Source organism: Anticarsia gemmatalis, chromosome 22 (genome assembly GCF_050436995.1).
Source record: "Anticarsia gemmatalis isolate Benzon Research Colony breed Stoneville strain chromosome 22, ilAntGemm2 primary, whole genome shotgun sequence".
Lineage (NCBI taxonomy): Eukaryota > Metazoa > Arthropoda > Insecta > Lepidoptera > Erebidae > Anticarsia > Anticarsia gemmatalis.
Window position 1 is genome coordinate 4,039,748 of NC_134766.1, and position 23,520 is coordinate 4,063,267.

Sequence of the window (23,520 nt, forward strand, 5' to 3'; positions counted from 1 at the left end):
TTACGTTTTTGACACTTAATATTATGAGGAAACTGACAATATGAATGTGAATGAAGCTCTGATACTTACACGCATACAAATGATCAAAGTGTGTTTATGTATCTTTATGCTTTAACCGTCAGTGCTATTCCTTTTAAAAAGTTATCCCTATGAATCTAGCAAATCGGCCCTAAAAGTACTTTACAGATAAATATGGGCATGTAGTTTCTATATTATAGTGTGTTCCGTGCCTCGGAGAGCACGTAAAGCCGTCGGTCCTGCGCCTGACATCTCACTGGTCGTGTCGGTTATCCGTCCCACCAAACTATGAGAGTGATGGAATAGAGAGTGTACCTGTGTATTGTGCACACACTTGGACACTATAAACAAAGTCCTGCACAGATGGCCAGTTTCAATGAAACTGACCGCCGTAACCGTATATCGGCTAGGAGGACATTATTATTATAGTGTCAATCAAAGAAAAACAACACATCAATCAATTGGATTTATTCAGTTCACTTGACCTGCTACCACCAGATGTTCTTTGAAGGTTCGCCTTTAACCTGAACGATTATCACGACAGCTGTACACTACACAGTTTTATTCATTCTGTACTCCATTTGTTAAAGGCTTTACGACGCTATTGACCATGGATAGATACGACTAGCTGACCCGCGCAACTTCGCTTGCGTCACATAAGAGAGAATGGGTCATAATTTTCCCCGTTTTTGTAATGTTTTTGACTGGTACTCTGCTCCTATTGGTCTTAGCGTGATGATATATAGCCTATAGCCTTCGTCGATAAATGGGCTATCTAAGACTGAAAGAATTTCAAATCGGTCCAGTAGTTCCTGAGATTAGCACGTTCAAACAAACTAACAAACTTCAGCTTTATAATATTAGTGTAGATTAGTCGCTTTGACTGTAAACTGGTATTCTTCCGCTATCGATACTGATGTAAAATGTTTGAATATGTATAAACGTATAAGGATTTTATGGCAAAATATTCGTTCGCTAGTTTTGGAATAGAAACTGTTAGTTTAAGTAGATAGGCTTTTTTACGATGTTGAATATATTTTCGGAAACGCTAAAGTAGAAACTTTAGGATATGTTTTCAATGCCACAAAAATAACCACGTGTATATCAGTTATAAGTGTCTTGAACTTAAAACTGCATTAACTTAATGTTCTAGTTCGTTCCACACAACATTAGGTGCCTAGTTACCAAAACCAATTACTTCACTACCCGTGCATCAAACCCACACTTACATAACACATATTAAATTAACCGTGCACTTATCCGACACTCGACAATCTAAACTTATCGATCACGTACCGTCGTTCAAGCGTAGTCTATCAGTTTTTGCTACTCAACAATACACACATACAAAAAACCTTCATTGTTGGCACACACATACTTTAACCTTCCAACCTATTCATTTGTTCCTTTTTTCAGACAAGAAGTCATTGACCCAGAAAACGACGCCTACGAAAAATAACTCTTTAGCTAATTCAAGGACAAATTCGAAAGACGATATTCCTGATGATAATATAAGTCAAAGTTCGCTGGGCGGAGGGATTAAAGGGAAATTGGCAGCGTTGTTCAGTAAAGAACAGACGATCAGCGAGTCGACGATTGCTAATAAGTTTAAGCAAGAACGAGAGAAGGAAATGGAGATGCTCAATAACAGATTTCATTATAAGGTGAGTTGATTTTTTTATTTTTTATATTTATTTAAAGCTATTGATTAGTTGCACTGTAACTTAGTTTAATTTTTAGTCACAATTTAAAAATGTGCTTTCACATAAAAATAATGTATGAAGCGCAATATTCGAAATTTGGACGACAGCAAAAGTATCTAACAAAACAAAACCGATTGAATTGAGAACCTCCTCCTTTTCAAGTCGGTTAATTATAACACCATCACTAACAAAACATCTCAACTCCCGTACAATGTAGAAACAAAGCACCATTCTTTGTGAAAAGTTAAGATAAACTCGTTCAAAATCTCATCAATAGTAACAGCGCGCGTGTGTTGAATACAATTTATTTAAATCCCCCACTGAACTGAGGGCTCCTTCCCCCGACACGTAGCGTCAGTATTTCAAACACGAATTGCTTCCCCTTCCAATTGGATTTTCTTTTTCTGTTTTACTTTGGTTTTACTGACATAACTTCAGCTATACTGCATTTAAGTTATTATAAATGCAAAAGTTAGATAAAATGGATGTGTATTTATTACTTTTTCACGAAAAAACGATTGAACAGAGAAAAAAATCTTGATGAAATTAGTAGGTAATACCTACTTATACTACTATACCTACCTATTATTACCTATATTACTTTTTTACTCTTAGAAATCTTTGCAGGCAGATAAAATCGCTAGCAGAAGTTGATATAAAGGTTTTTTTTTTAATTTCCTTGTTCAGCGAATTTATTGTGTAGTTCTATAACTATATTCCCATGTACAAACGTTACATGATCTTCAAACACTATCCGATGTCTATTGAAACATAAAAAACGCCTATCTCTGTTTAAGTCTTGAATAAAAACTAGTCTCAAAGCTATGATACCATATCTTGGTGCAGATAGACGTCTAAAACGATGCACAACTGCATTTAGCTCTCATGCTATTCCCGTCTTAAGGGGAGCCAACTAGCAGTCTATTTATTTCCTGGCTTCGCTGCCAAGGAAATTCCACAATTCATTTTAAAGTAGGTAGTAAAGTTATCTTATGCAGTACGAGCTTTCCGCCCGCAGCTTTGCTCACGTGATTTTCGCCCCATTTTCAAAAAATCCTTCTTTGTGCTCCTCTAAACTTCCTAAGGAATCTATTGCAAATTTCTCCTTCCTACGCTCAGTTGTTTCAGGTGTGCGTTGTCTATCAGACAGCCAATCATAAATTGATGAACAAATAAATACATATATTTTTTGCACTACGACAAGTAACCTTTTTCAATTTAGTAATATGATTAGCACCGCCTGTTTGTATGAGCTAAACAGCGTTTTTTGTACGTTGCAATATGGTTACAGTGCAAATATTTTAAACGGCACATCGAAATTGTAGGTTCCTTGTCTTATTAATAAGCAGCGCCACTAAGATTTGGTTAGCCAAGCCTTGAAAACATCAAACTAGTTGTGATTTTACTGTGTAATGATACTAAATTATTTGTACAATGTACGGCTTTTCTCGGCTATTAGACTTGATAGTACTGTTGATTTGAAAATTAAGTAGAGTTTTTTGGTATTTCGTATTTTCTACTTAGACAATTGACCTCAACGACCTATCTCACCATAGGTCAAAATAACTTTAAGGACCTTACATAACATACTCCATCATTCATATTCAAATAGTCACATTTTCTAGTATTTTGTTTTACATCTCGTGTCTTTGTGGTGTCGCCGACCGAACGGTATTTTAATGTCTCTACGTGATTGCGGGAACTGTCTCAAACCGTTGTCGTTTGGCAATTCTAAATTATGCCTCTTAATGTTTAGAAATCTAGTGTTTTCTTAGTAAACATTATGAATTCTCGCGAATCCATCTTACTTGAGACATTTGCGGCCGGTTTTAGCCTGTCTGGGTAAGTATTAGATAGCTAAACAAATGGATTTTTGTCAAATCGTCTTACGTTGTCTGTGGGACAGTCTATCAGTAAGTCTTAAAAAAATTGTTTCTTTTTCTAGTATTTACTTACTTCATTGTTTTATGTACGGTTTTGTAGATAAATTTCAAACTAAGCTACCCTTCCCGCTACTCGCTGCCGTCCTATCGATCCAGGTCTTGCCCACAGTTCAACTATGTCAACGACCTTTATTCCCCTGTCTTCGATTCATTTCGTATTCATTCACCCCTGTGACATTTAATATTTAAGTTCAAAAGTGACTCATACGAAATTATCTAATACTATAGCTTCTGCCAGCAGTTGGGGTGGAAGGATTTCTTGGGATTAAATATACCTGTTATATGACATGTGTTAATCGATGCTATAGACTTATATGTACGATTAAAGTCCATATCATTAGTTCTTCCATGTTAAAATAACAATCATATACTTTCGCATTAATAACATTCATTGGTAGGATTAGAAGAAAATAATGCGCTCATACATTTTATCTTAGTATTCTTCTCGTCCCGGTACAGAGTACTTGCTATACAATAATTATCATGTAACACCGTTTAAGCCACACAAAGTTTCTTAAGACAAATAATACGGCGTTTTCTTTAAGTCTTGACACATAATTACCATCTATATTTAGTCAGACCCTTTGACTCCGCATGTCATTAACTTCGTACATTTTAAACAAGTAACTTAGAAGCCACACTAATTATCTCTCGTAACTATTAGTTGGAAATTACGACATCTTTTCGCACAGTACCTTTTAAAGGCGACTGCACATTACCGTACCGTAGTATAACCGTAACCGTAGCACAAACAGAATTCGCCTTCATACAAATAATTTACTGTTATTATCTAACACCTTAGAAGGCTATGAATGGCTGACAACTATTTTCGGTAAAGCCTAATTTAGTTACTAGGCAACAATATAAACAACTACAGTTCTAACTCAATCATTTATTGTATTCTATGATGTGTACTAGATCGTAAATTTACACATAGGATAGCATTATAGACCATTTACGTATGTAGGTAGTAGGTACGTAATCTGAATATATAAAACTCTTCAGTTACTGAGTGACTGACTGATGGACAACGCACGGCCGAAACTACTGAGCGTAAAAAGTTGAAATTTGGTATGAAGATTCCTTAGGAAGTGTAGAAGAGCACTAAGAGAGGATTTTTGGAAATTCCACCCCAGAGATGAAATTCCACGCGAGCATAGCCGCGGGAGGAAAGCTAGTTTCTTATAAGTCTCCTTTCTTTTACTTGTCCATCTACAAGTAGTAGCTAGATCGTGTGACTCTTGAACAATTTCTGCCTATCGTATATTACAGTGTGTAGTGTGTGTATAAGCCTTCTTAATTCTAAGGGCGTATTCCATTGAGGCTCAACAACTCAATTATCACTACAACAGTACAACAACACTTTCGTTAGTTCCCGTACGTTTCGTCACACCACGTTTAAACACTCAATGAGTTTTGTGTACTTTGTTGTGCATTTTGAAAGATGCTGTAAAAGTGAAGTTTTTGACGCTTGTCTATTATATTGGGATTCGTGTTGGGTTATGTTTTGTATGTATGTGTGTTAAGTTTGCTAAATAAGGACTATGAACGAGAAAGAGAGAGTTTTCCAAAGTAGCTCTCTAGTTCAATTTCTTTACGACTAAAAGGAAAGATTGTTTGGCTAAATACAAGGCCGTAATAGTTTAATGGTCGATACAGAAACTTCCCGCTTAATTTGACAATGTTCTTACATATGAGACGTATACTATGGCGGCTATATACGCTCCGGTCTACTTTTGCAAGTAGACCAGACCATAATTAGGACTAGACAATCCGAAATACAGGACATGTGTCCGAAAGTGACCTAGCACTAGTGATGTTTGATGTTAACAAAAGCGGGTATGACTAGCATTACGTCCTACAATAGTATTACAAAACTAACAATGATTTGTCTCAAGAATAATGCTCATAATAACGATTTATCCACAGTTTATCGATAGCTATTGAAGACAAATCACGCCCACGTTGCCTTGATAGACACGAATATGATAATTATTTCACAATAGCTACGTTTATGAAGGTTTTGTACCAAATAACAAACATTGAAGTGTTTGATAATTAAATAGAAACTTCTACAATTAACTTAAGTATTATTTTTATATGAAGACTGTTTTTTAAATATTTTGATTAATAGCTTCATTCGTCGGAGTCCTGAGTTTTACTTTTAAGTAATGCATAAATCGCATTATCTTTGAATCATATTATAGTGACAGAAATACATATAAGCGTCTTTGAGAGTTAAACGACATTTTATAATCTATAATTCTCTTTTCTATTATATCCAAATTAATGGTGTCACTAATAAAATTAGCATTTTTTATCATTATTATATAATAGGCATCCCTAACTCGAAAACGGCCGAAAAAACGCGAGATATCTGTTCAAATTCTCAGACCAAAGTTAATAATATTTGCATATAAAATGTAACCTAACTCATAAAATATAATGTACAAACATTATGCAAACACTACAGAGGTGTTCACCCAAAACGGTGTATCGTGACTCACACTGATAAATTGGCGAAACATCAACTTGCCTCGTTTACGCCACTCGTTTGACCCTTTGTTTTTGTCACCACCTGTTTAAAAACACACTCTTATCAATTCTTAGAAATGTACGGGATATCATGACGTCACACTACCGTAATACCTACATGTTGATACTTGTTGACTTCAAAACATACCGAAATGAGACAGTACCGTTTTGAAATTACGCACTTTTCGATAATGACTAACCAATTTGGAAGTGCGCAAATAATTTTGTTCTTCGTTGTTTAATGACGACAATTTCTGTGTCACAAGATTCGTGTTATTGTTATTGAATGTAATAATCTTTATGATTAATTGTCTTTATGATCAGCTAATGCCAAATGTAGGTTAACGAAGGAATTAAAAAACCCAGCGTACAGTGTTATTCACCTAGGAGTTGTATTGTAAATCATCGCGTCTAAATAGTTAACTAACGGATATTATTCGATCACAATCTTCTTGATTTCAAGTTTCAGTTCGAAAAGGTCTCATCTCTCATTTTTAAGACATTAGTTTTGTGTCCGTTTAAGATAGCATCACATTTTAAACTTATTTTTTCTTACTTCCAGCAACCAACAAAAGCTCAAAAGCCAGAGAACCCTAATGACTCAGACGACGATACAAGTGAACATGACCCATCAGAGAAAGCTCCCCTCATGGGCAGCACCACCAGTCTGACACAAGGTACTAAGAAACCGGAGATCATTGCCAATATACCCAAAGTGACATTTGATGAGAAGACCAAGTCGCAGAACGCGTTGAACGATAAAGATAGTGAGAAGGACAGCGATAGAGTTATTGGTTCACAACCTGTTAAGAGACGAAGTAAGTAAAGCAGAAACTTGAGGATCTGATCAATTGAGATGTATACTGTTTATCCAAATAGTCAATAGTTATTGATAAACGCATATATTTTTGGTTTCCCCATGATTTCGTTGGAAGTTAGCCGAATGGCACAGCATCATTTTAATTTTGGGTCACTTTCGTCAAAGTGGCAAAGATAGCATGATACTTATGAGTTGCTTAAATTTGTGGGACGTTTGTGCATTCGTCTTGTTGGTGGATAACGTCAAGCTTTGGAAAGTAATTGGCTTATGTCGTTAACAAAACCTCTAGAACAGTCATAATCGAATCGTTACCATTCTTGTTTCAGGCTCTCAAGACTCCCCAGTAGTCCTATCAGTATTGGACGACGTAAAACGAATAAAAGTAAACAATGCAAAGAAGGACGGACAGACAAATGGAGCCATACTCCAACAGCCAGCCAGTCTTTACCCTCATCTATCAGACATAGAGACAGACACGTCACACACTCAAGAAGAATATTCAGACTGCGGAGGCTCAAGGTGTGGGCATTATACGCTCGAATGCGTATTCTTCTTCCTCTGTATTTAACTTTACAGGTGTAATGTTGCCGGTATTTAAATCATAGATGGCGCTGTACTCAATTTCGTTTGAAACAAGATGGCCGTGTTACAGCAACTGTTTTACAAACCGTTCTTATTTTGACAGTGATGTTACTCAGTGAGTTGGTTATATTCTCGATAAATAAGTGGTTTTATTTATAAGAATATCAAGATTCGCGGGCTAACTTTTTTCTATCTGAAATATAGAACAGGTTTGATGATGTTGCTGTAACAAAAAACTAGACTTTGATAAACGATAGTATATTTATTAATATTCCTATTAGTTATCTATTTAGTATAGTAAATTATAGACTTAGGCTACGTCTAACCAGTTCTAAAGATAAAAATATTGAACTCGGGAGGTTGGCATTGAATCTCAGCGTATAATTCATGCATGCATTATGATGATAACAATCATTTGAATACCTAAGCAATAAACGTATTACTCGGTGATAATAACTGCAATTTATATCAGGATTTGAGATAAACTTAATGATTTTAATGGCCTGACTTGTATGCTAACTGTGTTACTTAGAAATGTCGTGTAACTCCTTCTAAAAAATCTAAAGGGAAACACTCCTGGCCTCGGTCATTCCATAGATGGGTGACCGTATGGTGGTATTTGAACGTCTCCGTGCTTCGGAGGGAACGTTAAAAGTCGGTCCCGGTTATTTTCATTTATATCGGGCGGTTTGAACAACTTTGACACTAGGTTGACCACTAATCGTACACTAATCGTAAAGAAGACAAAACACACTTTAACTAATCAGAGTTTACACGATGTTTATTAGTAAGACAGTTCATGTATTAAGCAGCTGCTTACGTTTCGCGAGTGCTAGATCCTAATTAGGCAAAGTATATTGCGGATTTAGAATGTCGTTATCGAACCTAAAAGACTTACTATAAGACTAAAGGGAAATAATAATAAACCCTTTTGTGAAGACTACCAGAGGACGAATCTCTATTACTATTGACTACCTAATTATTAACGAAAGATATTATATGAGGAGCATTTTTAATGGTCGTGTCAATATTGTATGTTGCACGCTAGTGTGCTAATTCGCTACAAGTCTGAAATCTTTAATTAATCAAATTTTTCGTCAGTTTGCTAATGCCTATTATTGTAGGTCAAAACGGGTTCCATTGATACCCAGTTTCCTATCTATATAGATACGGCTCTAGATGTTTTGAAATGAATTTAACGCGTGCCTAAATTGTGTATTGACTGATTTTTTAAACCTTTTGATAACATATTAAACGTTTGATCACAATCGCTGTAGGTTAGGGTCCTAACATTGAAAAGATCCGGTACGTAACCGGTTGGCCTATGGTTAATAGGTATATAACATATTTGCTTATTCAATGACTGTGTATTAAACACATAATAAGTAGTATTTAAAAACCTTTTCGTAAAAAAGACTTCGCTAAGTGAATTTTTGACGTATCTTTTTAGATTAAAATGAGCGGGTATGATTTTAACAGACTAACGCATTTTAAAGCATTTATTATGAAATAATGCTAAAACTAAAAATACATAGAATTGTGTAGTATTGACGATTTGTGTGAAATTTTGTGCAATGATATTGAAAAGAGAAATTTTTATCCCAGAAATCCCACTAGATCGGGAATTATGCAGAACATAAGCTATTAAACTATAGTTTACACGGACGGAATAGCGAGCAAGAGCTAGTTTTAAATATTTTTAAGTATCAAGAAATTCGATACAGCTGTGTACGCATGTCTGTGTGTAATATTTCACAATATTCCGTCACTTTACACTACGTTCGCTTGTGAAATCGTTCGCGAGAACTATCCTGTTACTTGCGATGTACTTGACTGTGTGAACTTGGCAATAAGTCAGTAAACTTTGAAAGTACGTACTATAGTTTGAATTGCTAACTTGAAGATGTATTTCTTTTATCTGTAAAGGAGCGGTGTTAATGATGCTAAAGTCAGAATTATGTTACGAAATATAATGAAAAAGAAATTTTTAAAAGTTCAGCAATACGGTTTTTAATACCGAGTTTCTTATAAAAAATCTGATTTCGAGAAGATATTTCGTAACGAAGTAATTATCAAAACCTTTTTCTCGCAAATTTCTTTCAAAATTTACACAATAGAATCTTTCAAGTTCTATTCAAATATCATGTCTAATTGAACGCTAATATTCTCTCAATAGCCACAACTACGCAATAATTAGACCCATTTCTTTGAAGTCAATTAGCGTGTGCTAACGTATACGTAGGTATACGTGATTACGTATTCACGAAACGTGCGAACATTAATAGGTCAAGACAATTTGCATGGTGATGGTGACCCATGGTACTTCGTTAAAAAACGTCCAACCGCTTTTGTAGGAACCTTTTCAAAGGAAAAGAGGCCTTTGCATATGAGATTCTATAGACTTTATGAAAGGATGCAGGAATGCTATGCAATTAAAGAGAAGTGAGAGGTCGTTCACAATGTGTTGATGGTGAATTTTACCGATATGGTTATGTAGCTATACCATATTGTAATCTTAGGAGTTCATTAATTTCCTTGTGGTACTCTGAAAATGAGATAAAGTAAGGGAAGATTTAACAACTAAAAGTGATATACCAACAAAAGAATAAAGTAATGAATGATCATTTTCTTATAAAATTAACGCAAAAATGAATTGAATGGCGTCTCTTACTAATGAACAAAAAGATAATATCTCGATTTTATCCCATGTGAATACAAGTAGAGAAAAAGTAAAAAAATATTCGGCGGTTAATATTCAAAGTCGATGATGAAAATCAATGCTATATCTAATAAGTACACTAAAACAATAAATCATAAATTAAGACTGTAATTTGCCTATTAGATTGTAGTGGTTTTACTACTCTCTTTACTATATACTTATCTACTTAACGCAATCGTATAATAATTTAACCCATTAATGTCCCACTGCTGGGCAAGGGTCTCCTCCCGTAATGTGGGAGGGGTTAGGCCTTGAGTCCACCACGCTGGCCAAGTGCAGGTTGGGGACTTTGCATGCTCTCAATATAACGCAATCGTATATACTTCATACAATTCGTTCTTTTAGGGGTAGGCAGACTTATTATTATGAGCATAATAATATGAGTACATTACCATTTCGATATAGGACCGTTACCCACTATAGCGTATCAGCGATCTCCGTTGCACAATTTGTTATATCATTGGATGTACCGCGAACTTGTGTGACAAAATTACACTGAAGTGCATGTGATGCATTGTTATTGATTGATATCCTTAAACGAAAGTTGTATACGGCGAATAAGAATGAAAAAAAATAGTAGCAGAAAAGGTTATATTAATTTTTCATGCCCTTTTGAAACTTGGTAAATAGCCGCCAATTTTTTTTCTAGACTCTTTTGTTCTTCTAATACATGGAGAACTTTCGTTTAGCTATTATTATAGATATCTATCTCTGGTCATGTCTTAAGTTGTTTGTCACATAAGTTCGTGGTAAATCTAGAAATATCTGGACTGAAATGTTACGCATATCATTGAAGATTTGTTACGCTGTAGTGGGAGACGTACTTAAGCTCTCATTCTTAATGAAAATCGAATCTCTACTACTTTTAAAGTACTTCAGTATTCAAGTATTCAAAAATGACAAATAGCTATCACTTGGTTTCTTAAATATGCCTTTTTATCGTATGAAATTCGACGAAATAGTATCACTATTCGGTAGGTCTTGCACGAAAACATGCGAAAAAGGATTCGTATCGAATTCGATGCCAATTTGTATGGGAATTGAATAAGCGCCCTCATTTTTGAACACAAACCTTCGAATCGTAAGCTTTTGATAGTTTTACAGAGCTTCAAAGTTCGAAAAGTCGTGAATCGTCATTACGAACCTTTGAATTGACATACGGTAATGTAAAAAACAAATGCTGGTTATCAATTACTGGTTGTTAGTGCTTGAGCTGCAAAACAATAACATGTCTATCCTTATTTAAATGATTAACCCCTGGTTTCTGAGCAACATTTAGCAGCAGTTTATCTATTCAATATCGTTAAAACTCAGACAAAAAAAAAGCTATTGAATAGATAAACTGCCGCTAAATGTGTCTCAGAAACCGGGGGTAAAAGGCATATTAAAGATTCCTATCGTTAGTCAATGCAAAACCTAAATATTACTTATCTAGCTTAAATTACAATTAACACTAGGTCACTAGGTCTAGCGACTAATCCAGAATAGATTCATGCATAATGAATGCACCGCCGTTCTATGTAATATAGACTTTATGTACTGTATATAAGGTTGAAATTATTACCGTTGTTTGAAATAGATTCTTAATGGGAGTTCTATGAGTGCTATTGTGTGTTGCTATTTGGATTACAACCCATATGAGAAAGGAATATGATTAAAGGCTGATTTTTCTGTTGATAGATTCGAGGAAAATTTTGATGTTTTCGAGAGTTTTGACTGACGGATGCATCATCTGTCTGACAAAACTGTCAAATTGCTAACGACGGAAACGACGGAGACTATAAAATGTTGGTTGTTTATGTATATACGAGTATATGTAATAATAGCGGAATGATAAATAAGCCACGTGTTATAGCACTCATAGAATTACTTAAGCGCCTTCGTACACTAGAATATTCTTTTAAGAAAATAAGGGAGGAATCCCAGATCAAGAAATGAGACTCCTTCTATTTTGTATGAAGATACATATTATTATGCTACTTAACAGAATAATTGCATTGAAATCTTTATACAAAACTATGATGAAACTTGAAAGTGATTTCTCCCTTAACTATAAAACAGTATCAAATTAAATTCAGTAAAATATAGCAGTTGACCGAGAACCCCAGTTCAAAATAGCCATCTATAATAAAATGCAAACTATAATTTAAACACTAAGCCCTAGTTTCACGACTTTTGAATAAGTATCGGATAGATTATCAGGAGGAAGTTTGACAATTGATTTTATATTGGTTAGGCCTTGAGTCTATTACCCTGGCCAAGAGTGGACTTTGCATGCCCTCAATAAATGTATTCAACAAATTTTAGGCATGCAAGGTTTCCTCACGATTTTTTCCTTCACCAATCTGACAGTTATCCATGACTCGTGAAACTGGTACTAATACTTATTATAAGAGTCCTTTTCAGGTATTTTATAAATTACGTTGTCTGTGATAATATTAAACTTAATTAAGAATTTGTTTTTGTAAAATAAAGCTATTGACAAACATTATTTGGTTATTTTATTCCACCTTGTTTTGTTGTGAATGTGTTGTGTTATGTTTTTTTGTGTTTGGTTTTACCTGCTAGGGATTAAATTCTACTTTAAAGGTTTATCCGAGTTATAAACTGTCCTGTGTGCTAATTTCATCAATATCCATTCAGTAGTTTTTGTGTAAAAGGGTAAAAAACATACATTCATCCTCATGAGCTTTCGCATTTTGAATGAATAGTAGGATATTTTTAGTAAACTGCAGCAATATTTGTAATTACGTCTTTATTCTAAAGCTTTATTATTCTCAAAGCGATGAAAGTCTGAATCTATCACGTTCTGCCAAGTTTAACTGAATATAATTCCTTTACAGGCATATTTTAAATTCTCGATGAAGCTTTTTATTTTCTTTAAGATACAGCTAGATAAAATGAAGTAAGTCCGTAATATCTGTATGAGAAAAGCAAACTTCAAACCTTTACGTCCAATAGCTTTGTTCATTGACCTGGCCATAGTTTTTTGTAGGTAGGTACTAGTCTGGCTACTTGCAAACCCAATTTAAAAACAATATTATAAGTAAGTAGTTTACTTTATACAACTCAACAAAAACAACTGCAATTTCATGCAAACCCTTCCAACATAATTGCTATTTTATTACCATAGGCGTTATACAATTATCCACTACAAACACGTGTCTCAAGTCAGCTTGTAAATTATCTCCTTACATTTCCGCTTGTATACTATAATATTACAACATGATCGTGCTCTATAATTCTATATGATATTTGTAAAAACGTAAACAGATGGTTGACTTGAATGTCGGCTACACATCTGTCTTGCACGCCCCTTTGACGATATTTGAATGAATAAGGCAGATGGTTTTGCTGTTAGCTGTTTTGAATATGAGATTATTTGTATGTGTGGATTTCGTAACGGTATATAAAGGATTCATTTGAAATATCTGAGGTGAATGGAGGAATAATAGCTCTCTGGAGAATGACGTCTTACTCTTAGCTAGTTTGGATATAAAATACAAAAAATTGTCGACTAGCTTCTGCCCACGTTTTCGTCCGTCTGAAACAATTTCTTGAAGCAAATAGTATCCTATTTCTTAGTCTGTGTACCAAATTTGATTAAAATCCGTTCAGTAGTTTTTTCGTGAGACTGACAAACATATATCCATTTATACTTACAAACTTTCGCATTTATAATATAAGTAGGACTTTTCGTAGTTCCAGCATTTGATATGTAGTTGAGAAATATGGATATTAATGATCTCATAGGTGAAAAAAGGTAATGTACAGACCTGCGTAACACTGTCAGGCATAGGTATATACAAAGATAAGGATGGTATTTGTCATATTGATTCCCATCCTAATTAAAATAACAATGAGTAACTTCAAAGATTCGTAGATACCTCCATACTCAACTTGGTACAATTATGGTTGCACCTTATCAACAACTAGCTGACCCGCGCAACTTCGCTGGCGTCACATAAGAGAATAGTAATTTTCCCCGATTTTGTACCATTTTTCACTGGTACTCTGCTCCTATTGGTCGTAGCGTGATGATATATAGACCATAGCCTTCCTCGATAAATGGGCTATCTAACACTGAAAGAATTTTTCAAATCGGACCAGTAGTTCCCGAGATAAGCGCGTTCAAACAAACAAACAAACTCTTCAGCTTTATAATATTAGTATAGATATACATTTGAACAACTCAATATGTCAGCTTTTGAAAAGCAAGTTTCCATATAACGCATAGTAATCAAACCCATTTACGGAGAGATTAAGCCATGAGTACGAAGGTAACCTTGTCAACATCATTATGATAGTAAAAAGTGAGTAGATACTTATGGCGTGATTGTATTGTCGCCATGGTGTATTGAAATAAAAAATAACGTCTTGCTTTGTTGGTACTCGTTGGAAGGTCACACTATACTATGTGAAGATTTGTTCATCTGAAGAACTACATTTAGGTAGAAAACTGCTAACGTTTTTTTTTAAAGTACTCAGGCGTGATAATTGCTACAGATTTTATATATACTTATCGATTACTGTATAGAAGAAAATCTTGTTATAGAGCAAGCAAGAAAGCTTTCAATTGAATGGAATCATGGACACGTAGTTATAAACATCATGACTAAAGTTCTTAATTTGTTGGCAAACTTCCTGTCACACAAAATGCTAAGAGAATTCGCACAAGAGAAAATGAATTATAAATTATTATTTTATTATATGTAGTGATAAACATAATCAAACCAGCTGCATTAGGTATATTAAATTAGCAGTCGAAATCACACGTTAAATTAATTTCGATTTAAAACAATTATTTTTAAAATCGTTGTTATTAGAAAAATACACGAACCAAACATTCACAACAAAACAGAGGAATAAAATAATGTGCATGAAAAATACTTACTGGGATTTCCGATCAATCGTAATAGTCTTACCCTCTTATTCATAAACACACTATAAACCTATTTTAGTTAAACAAATACTATAATATGTTTTCTCTTAAAGAGTAAAAGAAACAAAACACTTTATAAGCTGTTCATAGCTTCATATATTTTTATGAATAAGAGGGTTAAAGTCTTTGCATTGACAAAACGAATTACTTAGCGCCTAAAACAAGTCTTTAGCAAGAAAGAGAAAAGTTCAGTAATGCTCGTAAATGTTATAGCGCGTTTTGCGTTTTGCTAGAATTTAATAGGCTCCTAGGCGCTATAAAAACTCGTTGTCAATGTAAACTTAGCTTTACTATTAATAAAGGAAGACCATGTGTCTCATCTGAATTATTTAAACCATTTTTTTTACTTTATATTATAAACTGTCTTCAATAATTACAGTTCTGACGAAACGCCACAGTCGGCAAACGATAAACTGAACAAGTCTGACAACTGGGCTGAAACTTCGTTCGGCCGTGAAGTTATGAATGTAAGTATAATATTATTGAATTAATTCAAACATTTCCTCTAAGTCAGTGGTTCCTAACCGGTGGTCCGCGAATGACATTAAAATTTAAAATTTTCAGGATGACTAATACACTTTATCTTTGACTAGCTGACCCGCGCAACTTCGCTTGCGTCACTTAAGAGAATAAGTCAAAAAAATTCCCCGTTTTTGTAACATTTTTCGTTGCTACTCCGCTCCTAATGACTGTAGCGTGATGTTATATAGCCTATAGCCTTCCTCGATAAATGGGCTATCTAACACTGAAAGAATTTTTCAAATCGGACCAGTAGTTCCTGAGATTAGCGCGTTCAAACAAACAAACAAACAAACAAACAAACAAACAAACAAACTCTTCAGCTTTATAATATTAGTATAGATATACTAACATAGTGGTCCCTGCTAACAAGAATAATATAAAAGTTCCCGACTAAGAAAAGGTTGGGATCCCCTGCTCTAGGTATAAAAGGTGTATTAAACCTTATATGAGAGAAATATTTTGATCCATGTTTTCATTCTGAATCGTATTTCGTTTACGTGCAAAGAAGCTACGGGTTGAAAATCATCATAGTAATCTATTGGCTAAAAACTTTTTATAGAGGCGCCCGTAGCCAGTTGCGCTCACCGGTCGGTAAAAGATCTGAGGGTTAAGCAACCTTGGCGCGGTCATTCCATAGATGGGTGACCGCATAGTGGTATTTCATCTGAGCGTCTCCGTGATTCGGAGGGCACGTAAAAAGTCGGTCCCGGTTGTTGTCAATGAAGATAAAAGTCGTTAAGCCATGTCAAAGGCCTTTCGGGCGGCTTGAACAACTTTGACACTAGATTGACCACTAACCGTACGGTTAGTAGTAGTAGGCTAAAGTAGTGTGCTCGCTTCTATAATTTTTTACACGGAAAAGTTACAAACATTCCATAAAAAACCATTCTAACTAACTTTCACGTTCAGTAATTAGATAGCCGTAGTAAGAATTTTAAAAATGACTCAAAACTTACTCATTTCTACTGGCTATATTTTTAACAATACTTACTTCATACTCAGTAAAGGAAAACCGCATGTTTGTTTACAATAGCTTACAAGCTTATCTCTATTATAACTTATGTGTATATGTAACGGGCGCGCCTAACCTAAAACAACAGTCGTACATTTGTAAAAATAGGTTTCATTTTCTTCTTGTGGTGTTTGAGTTAAGGTTAGTTCCTTTTTCTATTTAAAGTGATTAAGTATATTGGGTTAGTTATACCCTTTTCTATTAAAAGTTATTCGTATTGTAAGAAAACGCGACTTCGAATTCTATACATTTTTAGTGCTATTAGGTAGTTTAAGTTAAGCGTAGACCTTAGTCAAGACTTTGAAAGACTAGTCATACGTAGACAAGTTTGCTTTCTTGTTATGAGTATTATTTTTATATGAGACTTTTTTTAAGACGTGCGTGTCTCCACAAATACTGTAAGTCGGTCTTGACTAATGTCTGCGCTCAGTCTAAATTACCGTTACATTGATTCTGAACTCAGTATCAATTTCTGTATCTGGGAAAAACAACAGCGAAGACTCTAAAACTTCTTATTTCTGTGTTTAAAGGTGGTAAAGAAAAACAACAGCAGCTACAGGAAGGCTGTGAAGGAGAGTGACTCGGAGAGCGAGACGATTGACAGTGAGTTGGATGACATGCTGGATGAGGCGCTCGACCAGCAGAGCGAGGGACCCACACCACCTAAGGTTAACAAGGTAAGAAACTGTAAGAAATATGTTACGTACTACATGTTACATAAGTACTTCTGAATGTGTCAATACTTGAAATGTCTTACCAAAAGATTTCTTTTAAAAAGCAATTTGATAAACATTTAGATTAATTAAAAGTCAACTAGTAAAACAGCTGCAGTCTACTTTGTCTATAATTTTGAGATCTCCCCATGTGGGCTGATTTTTCCATTATCAGATAACTTGGTAAGGCAAATAGATTTGCCGTTTCGATTCTCAATACACTATCAGTCTGTCGAAACAGCAAAATTATTCGTCTCATAAAGTTATCTGGCAATGGTAAAATCAGCTATAAATCAACCGTGTGACAACGGTTGCAGCGTTCAGTGGAATCATCATCAAGTTTCGTGTACCAGGAGCGAGCGACGTTCAAGTCTCCGTTGAAGCAACAGCCGGCGACGCCGTCCTCGCGGCTGGATAAGGGCAGCGAGCTCGTACACAGCGTCAGCTTTTATAGGAGGATGCAGAATGCTGTGAGTACACCAATACTTACATATTTCCTAGGCCCTAGTACGTGGCTAAAAAGTGGGATAGAGAACCGTAACCGTTCTTTGAAATTAGAGTATTAATTCAGCCTGTTAAAGAGTAAAAAAAACGTGTGATAAAAAACTGTACTCGCTTTAAGGGTGCAAGTTGACTTTCTTTTTATGATAGACCCAGTTAGCTTTTTTATCTACTAAGTTTAACTTTTATTTATGTAGAATAAACAATTCATTTTCAAAAAATAAATGCTTAAAAATTTCATCTAAACCAATCATAGATGCCAGCCGATCAAAAAATTAGATGCCATATCTATTTCGATAAAGCTTTCATTCATCTTAAACAAATATAATGTAAAACCTACTAAATACACGAGCTACATATATATTTAAATTCCAGTCTCTAACCCCATCAACTCCGATGCGTATAATCCGGCACACGTCCCCGGAGCGCGAGCCGCCCGCCACGCCCGACGAGCCCTCCGCCAGCGTCACCACGGTACGACAGAGGATCGCTGAACTGCAGAACGAGATTGTTAAACAGCAGACTGTTATATCACAGGTAAACAGAAAATAAATGTTAGTCCGCTCAAAGAATACTCCAAAAGCGGGTGTAGAGTGCGTGAGAGGGATCCTTAGAAATTTCTTAGGATCCCGCTCACGCACTCTACACTTGCTTTTTTGAGTGGTCTCTGTCCTGACATTGAAATAGTCTAACTTTTGATTGAACGCGTATGCGAACTTATTGGTTTCGTATACGTACGAGCGTATACCGTGTCACAAATATTGTACTTGTTTAGAAATTTCGAGTCCTTTATCTACTTGCAATATATTATGTAAAAACTAAAGTTAGTATAATCTGTAAATTAAGAATAACTTAATTTTGCTATGTTTTATTTGCAGGCGAGTCAAGCTCTAAATCTATGCGCAGCTACAGTTGAATTCAGTGGATCCACTGAACAGGCTGAAGGCGAGAGATTGTTGCTATTAGCAAGTAAGTACCCTAAACTTTGTTTTTTATATAACAGCACCCCACAGGACAATTAGACATTCACCTAAAGTATTTACCCCTCTTAACTAAGTGACTTTAAACTCAATACAAACTGCAGTGATAAAACAACGTACGTGGACGATGTATGCGTACGTGTATGTGTTCGTGTACTGTCAAGAGAAACGAATACAAAGTTAGACAATATACCTGAAGTTTGTTCGATACTCATTTGTATTTACTATTCACTCTTACAGCCCACCGTCGTCAAGCATGTCTGCACGAGCTACAAAGACTGCAGGTAGAGGGCGCTGGCCCCGCCGCCACCGCGGGCATGGCTACTCTACACCTGAACACGCTCTCCGTTCCACTGAAGAGGGATTACGTTAGGCAACTAAACGCAGGTATGTATAAATAAAACCCTAAATGCTGTATTCTATTCCTTGCTGTTATGTCTACTATCCTGTGCAAAAAATATTAAATCGCTTGCCTTGTCTGAATATTATTAAATATAATTTTGTCTAATAGGATAGTAGTAGTAGTAGTAATAAGTTTTTTTAAGTGTTTGAACTCTATTAAAATGTATAATGTTCTTTATTGTAGATGGCGCCGTAGGACACCACGCAGTATGTCTGATCAAGTGCCGTGATCGTGTACTTGCTACAAGTATGCAGCAGACAAAACCGACCAGTAATATTCTGCACTTCCCTGATGAAATACGTATGTTGGGACTTGCTAGCGATTTTAAGGTATGTTTATAAATAAATGAAAATGTTTCATTAAAGTTAAAATGATGCCACTTGCTATAATGCTAAATATAATTTTTAATTTTCAGGTGACAGTAGAAGTATATTTACTGCAAGCATCGAAAGAATTTCTACCGCACGATGTCAAATATCACATTTCAAGTAAAAAGGTAACATTACATGCACACATGCACAGATATTATAGATTCCAGCACTATTTTCTATATAAAACATCAAAGAAAAGACACTATAACAGTAATTGTATGTTCTCAGTCGAGCTCCAAGCTGCTGACGCCCAAGTCCAAGGTGTCGGAGCTGAAGGCCCCTCGTGTCCAGAGCCCGGCGGGCCCGCACGCCGTGCGCTCGCCGCAGTTCGCGCTGCACGGGTACTGCATCTTCGCGCTGCAGCAGGCCACTAGGAAGAACTTCACGCTCAATAAGGTACAGGCAAAATTAAAATATAAATTATGCTTTGTTTTGTATATACAAATAACTCGTAAAAGTGTTTTTGAAGAGGTATTTTTAACCAAACAATTGTTCAATTATTTTTGGTTGGCTTTACCCCCGGTTTCTGCGTTTTTTTTTTCATATACTTAAGTATAAACGCTATGGAATAGATAAACTTCCGCTAAATGTACCTCAGAAACCGTGGGTTAAAGATTGATCGTCTTTGCTTATAAAAAATAGTATTTAACATAGTGTGTTTATTTCGGATTTTATCATGATTTCATGAAGGATAACTCTCTTATTTCCCAGTTTTACTACTTTATATCATACATCTGTACTAATATTATAAAGCTGAAGAATTTGTTTGTTTGTTTGAACGCGCTAATCTCAGGAGCAGAGTACCAGTAAAAAATGTTACAAAAACGGGGGAAAAAAACACTCTTTCTTTCTAATGTGACGCAAGCGAAGTTGCGCGGGTCAGCTAGTTTTCAATAAATAAATCTTCTTCTTCCCCCAGCTGCCGGCCGGCAGTCCGCTGGAGGGGTCGGTGAACATGGAGATCAAGGCGCGCGTGCAGGTGGCCGCGCCGGCGCCGCACGCCGCCTTCCTCACGGCCTTCGACGACGTGTCGGGGCTGGGCGCGTGGCACCGCCGCTGGTTCCGCCTGCACCCGCCGCGCCTCGCCTACTGGAAGTACCCCGATGATGTGCAGAAGAAGGTACACGCTCTACACTTTTTATAAACTTTCATTTTCTACAGTTAACAGTCTTCCAGTCTTGTAGGAGAACAGTTAAATACGTCGCGTGCTGTTACTAACCCACCACAATTCTCAAGATTGAAAGTCAAGCAGGGATGTAAGTCTACTCTGGCTAAATGCGAATAAATGACTTGCTAGCAAAATATTGGTGAACATTGTGTGTGATATAAGTGGTTTTTAGGTTGTAAAATGGATGATACAAATCGTAAGAACTCCATATTGAATATTAGGTTGAACTGTGCGACTCGGTTGATTACACAGTATTTTAAAATATAATTAAAATTTTGCTAATATATTTTGCAATAAATCAAATGATTAACCACACCTATTCTCCCCATCACAGATGCCAATAGGCGACATCGACCTTTCAACAGTAGTCTCGGAGCGAGTGATCCGTGCACCACGAGACCTATGCGCTCGTCCCAACACCATCCTCCTAGAGTCCGCCGTCCCCGCCGGCCTCATAGTCCCGGACAGCGGCTCTCTGGTCTACGTGAAGAAACCTGACGGCTCTGTAGTCAGGAGACACTTGCTAGCAGCTGATACTCCTAAAGACAGGGACATCTGGCTCGACTCGTTGAATAAAGCGCTTGAATATGTCAGATGCTGTGGTACGGATGATGATTAGAATGTGAAGTTTGAATTGTATTGTTAGTGTAATTTTGATACGGGTTGGTTACTTGGGACTGCATATGATATGGTTTGTTTTGTAGACAATGCATCGCGTGATGTGATGGAAGGAATACACAGATTTTTTCAGCTGTAGATGTAAAGTACATGAGTGCTGTTGAACTGTTTTAAAATTGACTATAGTTAATCCGTGCTTGTAAATTTTGAATGCGCATTGTCGTAACTCAGAATAGGGTTTCTGTTGTAATTTATCCATATGACATGTAAGGAATCTATACTACAAATTATGCCATAACATATTTTAGTCAGTCGAAACCTTGTTATATTCGCCTGCATTAAAGTCCCATCTGCGCAATCTTAGTAAAAAAATAGCAAGTAACAGCCGAACTATAAAATTTGCCTTTTTACTGCGTTATATTTCACAAGCACGTTATTTTTAACACTCAACTACATCAATGTCAAAACGCTATCATAATGAGTCACACCAATGATTTTTGTTATGAGCATATTTAAAAACTAGGTACTTCAAGGATAAAAAATCTGTTTTTATTTTTTTCGTATCTTCAAAAATGACCGAGATATTAAACGTCAAAGTATGGTCTTCGCGCTAAACTCCGGCGAAGCGGCCGCACGGACGTGTGACGTCATCTCGCTACACTGCTATTTCGTCAGTACTTGTCGATACCTACATAGGCTCGTTGCGCTCTCGCGGTTTCGCTTTAAATAATTTGTATTGCTTATAGTGGACAAACAAAATGGTTAGAAAATATTGTATTGTTCCTATGTGTACTAACTCCAGTGAAAAAACACCCCAAAAATTGTTTTTTTCTGTACCATGTAAACTGTTTTATATTTTTGCAAAAGACACCTAATCTAAAACTTAAAGCCCGGTTCAGATACTGTCAAGCGCAAATGTTAAATAGAAGTTTATTGCCTTTTGAACACTTCCTCAAGATCAAGATCCTATATCATGTTCATACCTACCTAGCAATGAACTTCTACTAAACAGTTGATACTATTTAATGAGCAGTTCAATGACCTCACAGGCGGCGGCGAGCCGAGCGCGGCGGTTGAGTTGGCGTTGGTTTTTTGTATTGAAAAAAGAACCCATGTTTATTAAATCTTATAATATCAAAATTAAAATGTTAGTTTAATTAAAAGTTCTCATTACCACCTAATCATATAAGACTACCTACAGAGTAGATTCATAGTAAAGTCAGAGGCAGGGGTGACAATTTTTTTTTATAATATTATTTTAAAACTATGTTTTCCAAATTTACACTTGGTAGGTACGTAACACTCATTATTTGTAATGCCAGTTGTAACAAACTTTCAATTTTATTGTTAACTACACACAAAAATATTATTAGTAGTATACGAGTTCAACTTTCTTTACCTGGGTCTAGTTGATGATTGTGTGCGTGGCGATCGAGATCGAGGATATCTTAGTGGAGGCTTATTTTACAAAAAACACGATGATTAAATTTATAACACATACACATACACAGACTCTTTAAATATTAAATGCAAATCACTTTTCAAATCAAAACTCCGCATCACCTGCAGTCGAACAAGCGTGTCTGTCACGACGTGACGTCAGCGCATAGCGCGCGAAGCAACGCAAATTTAAAAAAGCAGTGAAACTTTATAACGCTGTAACTTCGGTAATTTTGACCCGATTTTGATAAAACAAAAACTATTATTATCAGCATAAGTACACAAATTAAATACAGTATGTTTAATAGTCATATTTTGATGTGCTGGTGTGACTCATTGCACTAACATTACATAATACGATGTTATTCTTTCAAAATCAGTGTCGCGCTATCAAAATATAAACTTGACTATCGTAACGACTTGTTGTTACAAGTTTGACCTGACATGAGCTCAATTATCTACCACTCGATAGAGTTTTACGACAGGTAGATATCTCTCCGCCTTTACGTAGTATTTCAATGGCTGGACCA

General features: G+C 35.8%; 1 protein-coding gene across 4 annotated transcripts in view; it reads left to right on the top strand.

Annotated features, from left to right (window-relative positions):
- scra (anillin, actin binding protein) overlaps positions 1-22,997 on the top strand; it is a 61,258-nt gene extending 38,261 nt beyond the window's left edge. For 3 of the 4 annotated variants that reach the window (XM_076129565.1, XM_076129568.1, XM_076129566.1), the window contains exons 8-21: positions 1,435-1,682; positions 6,762-7,017; positions 7,346-7,538; positions 15,642-15,729; positions 17,327-17,473; positions 17,827-17,979; positions 18,386-18,547; positions 18,889-18,979; positions 19,231-19,377; positions 19,577-19,722; positions 19,809-19,889; positions 19,993-20,160; positions 20,684-20,884; positions 21,267-22,997. In XM_076129565.1, the coding sequence (XP_075985680.1) occupies positions 1,435-1,682; positions 6,762-7,017; positions 7,346-7,538; positions 15,642-15,729; positions 17,327-17,473; positions 17,827-17,979; positions 18,386-18,547; positions 18,889-18,979; positions 19,231-19,377; positions 19,577-19,722; positions 19,809-19,889; positions 19,993-20,160; positions 20,684-20,884; positions 21,267-21,551 (2,366 nt within the window). In that variant the 3' untranslated portion in view covers positions 21,552-22,997. The remainder of the gene's footprint in view (positions 1-1,434; positions 1,683-6,761; positions 7,018-7,345; positions 7,539-15,641; positions 15,730-17,326; positions 17,474-17,826; positions 17,980-18,385; positions 18,548-18,888; positions 18,980-19,230; positions 19,378-19,576; positions 19,723-19,808; positions 19,890-19,992; positions 20,161-20,683; positions 20,885-21,266) is intronic. The other variant, XM_076129567.1, reaches the window with a different exon arrangement.
- The last annotated feature ends 523 nt before the right edge of the window (positions 22,998-23,520 follow it).